Source organism: Salmo salar, chromosome 03, assembly GCF_965601325.2.
Source record: "Salmo salar chromosome 03, fSalSal1, whole genome shotgun sequence".
NCBI lineage: Eukaryota > Metazoa > Chordata > Actinopteri > Salmoniformes > Salmonidae > Salmo > Salmo salar.
In genome coordinates, this window is record NC_138293.1 from 35,937,401 (window position 1) to 35,950,183 (window position 12,783).

General features: G+C 41.9%; 1 protein-coding gene across 1 annotated transcript in view; it reads right to left on the minus strand.

Moving 5' to 3' along the window:
- The window catches only part of LOC106600427 (NPC intracellular cholesterol transporter 1), a 31,931-nt gene extending 22,466 nt beyond the window's left edge, over positions 1 to 9,465 (minus strand). The window contains exon 1 of the mRNA XM_014191768.3: positions 8,959 to 9,465. Within this exon, the coding sequence (XP_014047243.3) occupies positions 8,959 to 9,036 (78 nt within the window). The 5' untranslated portion in view covers positions 9,037 to 9,465. The remainder of the gene's footprint in view (positions 1 to 8,958) is intronic.
- Between the last annotated feature and the right edge of the window lie 3,318 nt (positions 9,466 to 12,783).

Consider the following 12,783-nt stretch of genomic DNA (forward strand, 5'->3'; position numbering starts at 1 on the left):
TCCCTTGAATTTGCCTTTTTAATTGCTATGATTTAGGCCGCCTGCTAAAATAATAGTTCCTGTCTGGATTTGATCTAATATAGCTTGAATTTTATCAACAACAAAAAACACCAGCTTTGCCCCTGGTGGGATATACAATGAAATCACTTTGTATTTTTCTCCATGTAAGCTACAATTCAACATCAGAAAACTGCCTTCTTGGTCTGTGTGCTGGGATAAGGGAAATGTGTCTTCCACATTTACAGTGGTGGAAAAAGTACCCAATTGCCATACTTGAGTAAAGTATAGACACCGAAAGTTACTCAAGTGAAAGTCACCCAACATAAACTCAGCAAAAAAAGAAACCGCCCCAGACCATGACGGACCCTCCACGTCGATCCCTCTCCAGTGTACAGGCCTCGGTGTAATGCTCATTCCTTCCACGATAAACGCGAATCCGACCATCACCCCTGCTGAGACAAAACCGTGACTCGTCAGTGAAGAGCACTTTTTGCCAGTCCTGTCTAGTCCAGCCACGTTGGGTTTGTGCCCATAGGTGACGTTGTTGCCGGTGATGGCAGGTCCTCACCAGACTTACAACAGACCTACAAGCCCTCAGTCCAGTCTCTCTCGGCCTATTGCGGACAGTCTGAGCACTGGAGGAGGGATTGTGTGTTCCTGGTGTAACTCGGGCAGTTGATGTTGCCATCCGGTACTTGTCCCACAGGTGTGATGTTCGGATGTACCGATCCTGTGCAGGTGTTGTTACACGTGGTCTGCCACTGCGAGGACAATCAGCTGTCCGTCCTGTAGCGCTGTCTTAGGCGTCTCACAGTACGGACATTGCAATTTATTGCCCTGGCCACATCTGCCGTCCTCATTCCTCCGTGCAGCATGCCTAAGGCACGTTCACGCAGATGAGCAGAGACCCTGGGCATCTTTCTTTTGGTGTTTTTCAGAGTCAGTAGAAAGCCCTCTTTAGTGTCCTAAGTTTTCATAATTGTGACCTTAATTGCCTACCGTCTGTAAGCTGTTAGTGTCTTAACGACCGTTCCACAGGTGCATGTACATTAATTGTTTATGGGTCATTGAACAAGCATGGGAAACAGTGTTTAAACCCTTTACAATGAAGGATTTGGATTTTTACGAATTATCGTCGAAAGACAGGGTCCTGAAAAAGGGACTTTCTTTTTTTGTTTACTGAATTGCTGAAATATACTTAAGTATAAAAAGTTAAAGTATAAATCATTTAAAATTCCTTATATTAAGTAAAGCAGACGGCACCATGATCTTCTTTTTAAAATGTACGGATAGACAGGGGAACACACCAATACTCAGAAATTATTTACAAAAGATCATGTGTTTAGTGAGACCGCCAGACCATAGGCAGTAGGGATGACCACGTGTTCTCTTGATAATGGTGGGAATTTCACAATTTCTCTGTCCTGCTAAGCATTGAAAATGTAATGAGTACTTTGGGCTGAAGGGAAAATGTATGGAGTAAAAAGTACAATATTTTATTTGGGAATGTAGTGAAGTAAAAGTTGTCAAAAATATAAATAGTAAAGATGCCCCCAAAAATACTAAAGTAGTACTTCAAGTATTTTTACTTAAGTACTTTACACCACTGTGCATTTAACCCAATCCCTCTAAATCAGAGAGGTGCGGAGGGCTGCCTTAAAAATCGACATCCACGTCTTAGGCGGCCGGGGAAGAGCGCGTTAACTGCCGTGCTCAGGGGAAGAACGACAGGTTTTTACCTTGTCAGCTCGGGGATTCGACCCAGCAACCTTCCGGTTACTGGCCCAACGCTCCTACCTGCCAAGCTGCCTGCCGCCGTGAAAAGGGCGTATTCTTAAACACCATAATGCTGCCACCACCATGCTTCACTGTAGGGACGGTGCCGGGTTTCCTCCAGAAATGACGCTTGGCATTCAGGCCAAAGAGTTCAATCTTGGTTTCATCAGACCAGAGAATCTTGTTTCTCATGGTCTGAGAGTCTTTAGGTGCCTTTTGGTAAACTCCAAGCATGCTGTCATGGGCCTTTTACTGAGGAGTGGCTTCCGTCTGGCCACTCTACCATAAAGGCCTGATTGGTAGAGTGCTGCAGAGATGGTTGTCCTTCTGGAAGGTTCTCCCATCTCCATAGAGGAACTCCAAAGCTCTGTCAGAGTGAGCATCGGGTTCTTGGTCACCTCCCTGACCAAGGCCCTTCTCTCCCGATTGCTCATTTTGGCCGGGCAGCCAGCTCCAGGATTAGTCTTAGTGGTTCCAAACTTCTTCCATTTAAGAATGATGGAGGCCACTGTGTTCTTGGGGACCTTCAATGGTGGAATAAAAATGTTGGTACCCGCCTGCAGATCTGTGCCTCGACACAATCCTGTCTCGGAGCTCTACAGACAATTTCTTCGACCTCATGGCTTGGTTTTTGCAAAGACATGCACTGTCAACTGTGGGACCTTATCTAGACAAGCGTATGCCTTTCCAAATCATGTCCAACCAATTGAATTTACCACAGGTGGACTCCAATCAAGTTGTAGAAACATCAAGGATGATCAATGGAAACAGGAGACACCTGAGCTCAATTTCGAGTCTCACAGCAAAGGTTCTGAATACTCATGTAAATAAGGTATTTTTGTACTATATTTTTTTTATAAATGTGCAAAATGTTCGAAAAACCTAGTTTTGCTTTGTCATTATGGGGTATTGTGTGTAGATTGCTAATTTTTAAATCCATTTTAGAATAAGGCTGTAACGTTAAAAAAAAGTCAAGTGGTCTGAATACTTTCCACAGGAACTGTATATACAGAAATAAAGCAGATCCTGCTTCTGTTTCAGTGTTTGTTTAATAGCCTACTGATTCCGTGAGCACCAAGCCTCACGAAACCACAACATGTCGGATAAACAACTTCACAACTTCGGCTGTTTTTAATCTTTGCTATGCTGTAATAAAGGCTTTACACTTTTTCCATAAGAACAGCCTCTCTGGTATTATCATTTATTTACACTGTTCCAAGTTGTCCGAAAATTTTTATATATATATATATATATGATGATCATCACTATAATAAGTCATGTCATTATCATTAGTAGGCTTAGTATCGCAGCCTTGAATAACCACCATCCAGCGGTAGGCCTAAGAGCGCATCCTGTTTAGTCTTAATACCGTATCTTCCTTAGGCCTACATTTCAATAGTTATATTGGCTATATAGGCTACTTTTTTCCAATCAATCATTCATTCGTTCGTTCATGTCATCACACAGCATGAGTCAATGATTTTAGTTTTTAAAATGAAATAAAGCAACCCTTTCATACATTTGCATAAACGATACATAAACCGTTCTGTCTTTGCGACTGTCTTTGCTGTAATAAAGGCTTTACAAAAAAACGTTACAGACTCTGGTATGCTTATCATTTATTTAGTGTCGTTTAAAATGGTTCCAAACGGTCAGGAAAATTAGATTGTAAACTAACAGCACCTGTTTGGCACAAGTCATATGCACACAGCGCTTAATTCTTACCTTCTTTTTCTTGATCTCCAGTATTTTTCACAACTAGTCAAATTTATTCCACAGATCTGACTTCCCCTTTACCTCCTGAGCAACCAGTAAACATTCCCCCGGTTCGAGTTTATTCGTCACGTCCTCTGCATCCATTTTTCTGTCACGTGTTAGGAGTTTATTATAACAATTTATTGATGTGATTATGATATGCTATAGATCAGCCCCTATTGGTCACGTGCATGCAATGCATACATGTGTCAAGTAAAGAGAGCAAGGGTTGAAGGAGTCAGCAACACGGACAGAATTATTGATGTTATGTGGTAGTTGCTGCAGGAGAGAGAGAGAGAGAGAGAGAGAGAGAGGAGAGAGAGAGAGAGAGAGAGAGAGAGAGAGAGAGAGAGAGAGAGAGAGAGAGAGAGAGAGAGAGAGAGAGAGAGAGAGAATTTCTCATAATCTCAGATGTAATCAATCAAGGGGCACATGGGAGGAAGCGGGGGTGAGGGAGTAGGGGGTTAGAACAAGGACAGGGACAGCCACTCGCTGTCCGGCACAATCAAATCAATTGCGATCGGGCTCCCTCTAGTCATTTGTGTGCCTTAATTATTTCATCAAACAGTGCAATTAAAGCATCAGACAAGCTCAGCCTATATAGTTGATTTGATTAAAACGCATAATTTGTGTCTATATGGAAAATACACGTTTTAAAATTGACCAATCGATTGGTCGAAAGAACATTAAGATTTTATTTTTGTCGGAGACAGCCCTAAGTGTAGTATAGTTAAATCCTTCCTTCGCTCTCTCCCAAGCCAAACCCATCCCTCTCCGTTTTCTCCCCTTTAATCCCACCCAAGCTTGTCCCAACCTCCCATCTCCCTACCTCTCAGACACACTTACACCCGGACTTACTCATCCATTCCCGCCCAACATATACTCTATGCAGTCACACACCCATTCTCTACCACCCTCCTACACATTCATATTCACCATCCCACACACTTCCATTCATATACACAAACTCACACACCTGCACAAACACATCCATGGAACAGTTGACATACATGCTATATTTCCCCCTTTGAATTGTCTTTTCAGTGTCCATGTAGCCCATTGGCATCAGCTACTTCTATCGTTACTTCATAGAGAAAAACTGTTATTTGAACGTTCGTTTTGGACTGATGCCCAACTGAGCATTCTACTCAATGCATCGTCAATGAGTTCTGATGAAGATTTCATCAAAAGTGCATTAGAGTGGCTTGGAAATACAATGACATTCAAAAGGAGGCAAATAACTATACTGAACAAAAATATAAAACGCAAACATCCAGCAATTTCAAAGATTTTACTGAGTTACAGTTCATATAAGGAAATCGGTCCATTTAAATTAATTAATTAGGCTCTAATCTATGGCTTTCACATGACTGGGCAGGGGTACAGCCATGGGTGGCCCTTGGAGGGCATAGGCACACCCACTTGGCAGCCAGGCCCAGCCATATTTGTCTGCTTTATTACAGACAGAAATACTCCTCAGCACCAAAACTTGAGACATCTGTGGCATAGTGTCGAGTGACAAAACTGCACATTTTAAAGCGGCCTTTTATTGTCCCCAGCACAAGGTGCACCTGTGTAATGATCATGCTGTTTAATCATCTTTTTGATATGCCACACCGCAGCAAAGGAGAAATGCTCACTAACAGCGATATAAACACATTTGTACACAAAATTTGAGAGAAATAAGCTTTTTGTGTGTATGGAATATTTCATGGATTTTTTTTCTTCCGCTCATGAAACCAACACTTTACATGTATGTTCAGTGTAGTAGGAAAACTTTTGACATCATTTTGAATTGCTAGCTAATTTTGACGAACTTTGCTAGCTAACGACAACATTGCCATCTGTCTAAAGTAAATTTGACGACACGATAATGCTGCCAAAGTTGTTTTTTACTGAATATTTGACTACTTTAGCAATGCCATCGTACTTCCAGGCACTATAGTGTAGAGGGCGGCTTGAGAACGTTCATAACAAATGGCATGACGCAACCGAGTGACCAGAGGTGCAACCTATGAATAGATTGTATTGGGGTAGGGGGAAAGGATAGTCTCAATTTACAATAAGCTGGTGTCAGGCATCACTGTATATAGCCTAGTGCACTCAGTTTTTTCCTACTTGGTCCTCTTCTCAGAGCAAAAAAAAATACTAAAGTAAGTGCCCATTATGTGGCAAATAAAGTGAAAGGGTTAACTGGAACAGGGTTGACGATTTCATCTTAAAATCAGTCATAAATCCCCTTGTGACAGAGAGAATGGAAGCTTGTTGTGTGCAACAGGTAGTGGCAATTCAATTCATCGTTAAAACATTTCTAGTCCGTCTATCTAGTATGAGGCGATATGCTCGACCTGGTCAGTTTTCCACCACAAAACACCAGAAAATTGCCAAAAATAGTACGAACAACAAACCACAGTTGGGTGACCTGCTACTGTCCTCTCTTCCACTGACATACTGTTATGTTCCAACTGTTTTCTTTCTCTTTCTGTTGTCTGATCCTCAAAGGCAAGAGTATGAAAACATTCTGGACAACCCCCTCCCTCTGAGTATCGACCGACACCAGACATCCACGGACGTTGAAAAATAGTTTCAATTTGGTCAGTCCGCCCTGGCCTTGATTTCAATGTCCACGGACGTTAGCACAAACATAGATGTCCATGATTGGTAAGTGGTTCTGATTTGCCCCTATCGTAGACATTGATGTTTCACAAGTTTGGACAGTACAGTGAAGCAGAGTAGAGTACAATACAGTCAAAAGTAGAGTATAGTTTAGTACAGTACACTAGACTACAGTATAATGTACTGTAGTTCAATAACCAAAAGAGATGTTTTCTAACTCAAGGTATCATGTCATAGCTGACACCTGATTACTTTGAGCAGATATTTAACAGAGTTTTTAGAAAACATGGTCACATAAAAAAAACTGATTTCACCGTAATTCCAAGTCATAGACTGTTCTCTACTACCGCACGGCAAGAGGTATCAGAGTGCCAAGCCATAAAACAGCTAAACAATTAATCAAAGGGCCACCCGGACTATTTGCATTAAACAACCAGTTGGTAGAGCATGGTGTTTGCAACGCCAGCATGGTGTGTGCAACGCCAGGGTTGTGGGTTCGATTCCCACGGGGGGGCCAGTGCAACAAAAAAAAAATGCATGAAATGTATGCATTCACTACTGTAAGTCGCTCTGGATAAGAGCATCTGCTAAATGACTAAAATGTAATGGGCAGTGGAGGCTGGTGGGAGGAGCTATAGGAGGATGGGTTTACTGTAATGGCTGGAATGGAATGGTATCAAACCTATGGAAACCACGTTTCTCTGCATTCCATTTATTCCATTCCAGCCATTACAATGAGCCCGTCCTCCTATACCAACCTCATTTGATTTTAAGGTGAAAATCAGACTCAGCAGAATTATGTTTCTGTGGAATTGCCCTACTGTGTAAATGTCAAGGAATATCACAGAGCATTATGTGCATTATGCTTTTGTTCAATGATAAAGACAGCTGAAACCCAAATGATATTCTTGTTAAATTAAAGCGCAAGTGAGCCGACATATTCTGCACCTTTGGGTTAATTTGACTTTTTTCTCTATACCAGATCTGAATGTAATATTAGTCTACTATGCACCTCGAGAGAACCCCTGTGTTTCAGGTCCCAAAATACAACCTTAACTTCTGGCAATCACGTGCTGTGGTCTCTCTTGCTAATTTCATTTACTATTTTGATGGTTAACTTCCTAGCACACATTTCTCTCTTTGTTGTACTGACTGATGAATGCACAGTACACTATGTTCCCTTTGGTACCCTGTTCTTTTGAATGTTGTCTCACCTGAATGAGACTTGGTTGGTACCCTAATTGTCAGTGTCAGGGGGTTTCAAGTAAGATGAACTGTTAAGACAAACCAGACTGAACTTACTACGTCTAAACTACTGTCAAATGACTTCCAACATGCATCATAACTTATTGCACATGCTTTTGAAGTGGGGTGTGTTTGAGGCCTTTAACCCACGTATTTTTCTGTGACCAGACCTTAGCCGTCCTCCTCGTAGCCTATGTCTGTTCTGACACACCGGCCTTGTGTTTCAACGTGGGATGAAGTTGAAGGCCCCCACCATCCACCACAAACCACTTAATCAGTTGCCTCTGAGGAGGATGGCCAGACACTTAACAGGCTGAGTAATGTCATTCAAATGTCTGATTGAAAGGGAAAATTCAGAAGAGAAACTCTAGTTCTTTCCTTGAGGATACAGGTCTCCAATTACAGTAGTTTTCACTATTGCTACCGCATAAAACACTGTTTCCACATCTTAAAATGAATTGCCCTTTTGCTGCATGAGTTGTCTATGGGACATTATTTGACTGTAGGAATGAGGAGTCCTGGGGTGTATTCATTAAGCCGATTCTGCAGTAAAACGTTTTTGCAGCAGACACAGTTTACTCCAAATGGAAAACGTTTTGCAACGAAAACAAGAGTTTCTTTTGGACAAATGTAGGTAGGTTCCTCCCGTTATTTCCGTGTTGTTCTTCCTAGAGTAAACCGTAAAAGGTTTCCGTTGCAAAACATTTAACAGACCAAACATTTTGCAACGGAATCCGACTAATGAATACAGCCCTAGTTCATCTTGGGGATGCAAATTAATCCGCGAGTACAAAGACAGCAATTGTCCATTTTGACAATGGGCTATTGAATACCATTCCACGAGACCAAATATGTTCAACACAATTGCTTTGGGTTGGGTTTATTTTAGTGTGGATTGTATTTTCTTTCGCAATAAAAGTTGTTTATTGGAGCAGGAGATAGAGGATGCATAATCAGTGGCTTTAAAGATCTTGTCTCACTTCTCGAGTCCGAATATTTTACATGTATGCCCATATCACGCAAATATTAGATTGGTGAAAAACATGTGGCCATTTCCTTTATCTTGTTGCAGTTGATGAATGAGTTTCGTCTAGCTACATGATAATCGCGTGACAGTGACGCAAAAATATTTCGCAATGTATGGGTTAGATTAGATGGCTAGAACTAGCTGTTTGCGTCCTAGCTAGTTCGTTAAACGTTTTATCACCATACAAGATCATTTAGTTAGCTAGCAATCGCCTGCCGACACGGAGCTCACATTGGCTGAACTGGCTGCTTGCACAATTTGTAGCTATAGCACTTTAGCTGGCCAAATGATGCTGGTTGATAGATGCTAGCTAACACTACCTACCAAGCCAACTTTACGCCGAACAAACACTACCAGGACCGGCTAAAAGTGAACAGGCCTTGTTTTGCTTTTTGACAATGATTTAGCTCGCTTGACACACTTTAGATACCTACCGGTGACTGACAGCAAGATAAATATAGATACACAATAAGAAGAGATTAGCTACTTAGCTAAAAGTCTCCCGTCCAGAAAGCTATTTAACACGTAGGTTGACTTACCCATTTATAATGTCCCTCTGTCAAAATGATGAAGATGTAAAACAAAAAGAAATAGCTTCTTCCTGATAAGCGCCCCATCCTCTACTCAAAAAGACTTCCGAGTTTTCCTGTTACTCCTCTGACTTGTTCATTACGGCATTGGTGACAGGAGAACAACCGTTTTGCACATTGCTGCCACAGCCAGGATTGGATAGTGCGGACACACTCTAGTAACATTGTGCAACGTTTTCTTGGCTTTGACCACAGCCTGCAACTGCATCCCGCAACTGCGTCCCACTCGAGCATCTCATTGGTTCCTTCACGGGGAGGCTGCGGTGACACTGTGTGCTAGCAAATGGTTTCGCCCCAGCCTCCCACCTGCTGTGTATCTTAATCTTCTTTAGGACTAGCTGGCTAAGTTAGCACATAGCATCCTTCTCTCCCACCTTCTGAACACCTGCCGTCGTTAACAGAACACAGTAACCGACAGGCGCGGCTAGCTACCTAACCTTGTCGCCCCTGCCCCTTTTTCTGTGGTGTTTATCGGCGGCTGGCATCCAACGTTATTGTGCATTAACGCCACCTACTGTACTGGAACGCCTCTGCCTCCCACATGTCCTAAATTTAAAATAAATACAGTACCAGTCAAAAGTTTGGACAAACCTACTCATTCAAGGGTTTTTCTTTATTTTTACTATCTTCTACATTGTAGAATAATAGTGAAGACATCACAACTATAAAATAACACATATGGTATCATGTAGTAACCAAAAAAGTGTTGAACAAATCAAAATATATTTTATATTCTTCAAAGTAGCCACCCTTTGCCCTGATGACAGCTTTGCACACTCTTGGCATTCTCTCAACCATCTTAATGAGGAATGCTTTTCCAACTGTCTTGAAGGAGTTCCCACATATGCTGAGCATTTGTTGGCTGCTTTTCCTTCACTCTGTGGTCCAACTCATCCCAAACCCTCTCAAATGGGTTGAGGTCGGGTGATTGTGGAGGCCACGTCATCTGATGCAGTATTCCATCACTCTCTTTCTTGGTCAAATAGCCGTTATACAGCCTGGAGATGTGTTATGGGTTATTGTCCTGTTGAAAAACAAATGATAGTCCCACTAAGCGCAAACAAGATGGGATGGCGTATCACTGAACAATGCTGCAGTAACCATGCTGGTTAAGTGTGCCTTGAATTCTATATAAATCACCGACAGTGTTACCAGCAAAGCACCCCCACACCATCACACCTCCTCCTCCATTCCAACTAAACATGCGGAGATCATCCGTTCACCTACTATGCTTCTCACAAAGACACGCGGTTGGAACCAAAAATCTCAAATTTGAACTAATCAGACCAAAGGACAGATTTCCACCAGTCTCATGTCCATTGCTCGTGTTTCTTGGCAAACGCAAGTTTCTTCTTTTTATAGGTATCCTTTAGTAGTGGTTTCTTTGCAGCAATTTGACCATGAAGGCCTGATTCACGTAGTCTCCTCTGAACAGTTGATGTTAAGATGTGTCTGTTTCTTGAACTCTGTGAAGCATTTATTTGGGCTACAATCTGAGGTGTAGTAAACTCGAATGAACTTATCCTCTGCAGCAGAGGTAACTCTGGGTCTTCCTTTCCTGTGGCAGTCCTCATGAGAGCCAGTTTCATCATAGTGCTTGATGGTTTTTGCGATTGCACTTACGGCAACTTTCAAAGTTCTTGACATTTACCAGACTGACTGACCTTCATGTCTTAAAGTAATGATGGACTGTCGTTTTTTCTTTGCTTATTTGAGCTGTTCTTGCCATAATATGGACTTGGTCTTTTACCAAATAGGGCTATCTTTTGTATACCAACCCTACCTTGTCACATCACAACTGATTGGCTCAAACGCATATGTGGAAAGAAATTCCACAAATTAACTTTTAACAAGGCACACCTGTTAACTGAAATGCATTCCAGGTGACTACCTCATGAAGCTATCTGGTTGATAGAATGCCAAGAGTGTGCAAAGCTGTCGTCAAAGGGGGGCTACTTTGAAGAATCTCAAATATAAAATATATTTTGATTTGTTTAACACTTTTTTAGTTACTACATGATTCCATATGTGCTATTTCATAGTTTTGATGTCTTCACTATTATTCTGCAATGTAGAAAATAGTAAAAAATAAAGAAAAACATTTACATAAGTATTCAGACCCTTCACTCAATATTTTGTTGAAGCACCTTTTGCAGGTTTTCATCAAGGATGTCTCTGTACTTCGCTGTGTTGATCTTTGCCTCTATCCTGACTAGTTTCCTAGTCCCTGCCACTGAAAAACATCCCCACAGCTTGATGCTGCCACCCCCATGCTTCACGTATTGATGGTCCATTCAGGCCAAAGAGTTTAATCTTGGTTTCATCAGACCAGAGAATCTTGTTTCCAAAACCATCAGGTTCTTGGTCACCTCCCTGAACAAGGCCCTTCTCCCCGATTGCTCAGTTTGGCCAGCCGGCCAGCTCTAGGAAGAGTCTTGGTGGTTCCAAACTTATTCCATTTAAGAATGATGGAGGCCACTGTGTTCTTGGGGACCTTCAATGCTGCAGACATTTTTTTTTTTACCCTTCCCTAGATCTGTGCCTCGACACAATCATGTCTCGGAGCTCTAAGGACAATTCCTTCCACGTCATGGCTTGGTTTTTGCTCTGACATGCACTGTCAACTGTGGGACCTTATATAGACAGGTGTGTGCCTTTCCAAATCATGTCAAATCAATTGAATTTACCACAGGTAGACTCCAATCAAGTTGTAGAAACATCTCAAGGATGATCAATGGAAACAGGATGCACCTGAGGTCAATTTCGAGTCTCATAGCAAAGGGTCTGAATACTTAAGGTATTTAAGGTATTTCTGTTTTAATTTTTATTACATTTGCAAACATTCTGAAAACCTGTTTTCGCTTTGTCATTATGGTGCATTGTGTGTAGATTGCTGAGGATTTTTAATTTATTTAATACATTTTAGAATAAGGCTGTAACTAAATAAAATGGTCAAAAAGTCAAGGTGTCTGAATACTTTCCGAAGAAACTGTATATATTAGCTCAAGCCCGAACCCCCCCGAATTAGAATATTGATTGTGCTGTTAACAATACATAGCCTACCGCACGCCGGGGGGTTTACTTAGAGAGGGGCTGTCAACAGTTTAATAAAATATGTTTCGTTGTGAAAACATATTACTATCATATTTTACTTGGATTCCCAAATTAAGCACTTGGGTAGCTGCAGGAACCGGGTTGGAGAGCCCATGGCATACAGAGTTTGGGCAGAATATCACCTGCCACGCAGGGAGAGGCTGCATGCTCCTCAAACAGTGGTTGATGGCTGCAGTAAAATATCAAGAGTAGTCTACCTGGCATGATTGAAAAACCAACCAGTGGGAAAACGGCCTCCGTTCACTATTCCAGTGCACACAGATGACTTATTTTTTCACCTACCCCTGTTCCTGCACATTTGATAATGGGCCATTCTAAATCTAATACACAATCTATGCAAAGGTATGTAAACACCCCTTCAAATTAGTGAACTTCAGCCACATCCATTGCTGACAGGTGTATAAAATTGAGCACACAGCCAATCTCCATAGACAAACATTGTGGGTAAGCGGCCTTACTGAAGATCTCAGTGAGTTTCAACGTGGCACCGTCATAGGATGCCACCTTTCCGACAAGTCAGTTCGTCAAATTGATTCCCTGCTAGAGCTGCCCCGGTCAACTGTAAGTGCTGTTATTGTGAAGTGTAAACGTTTAGGTGCAACAATGGCTCAGCCACAAAGTGGTAGGCCACACTAGCTAACAGAACGTGACCGCCGAGTG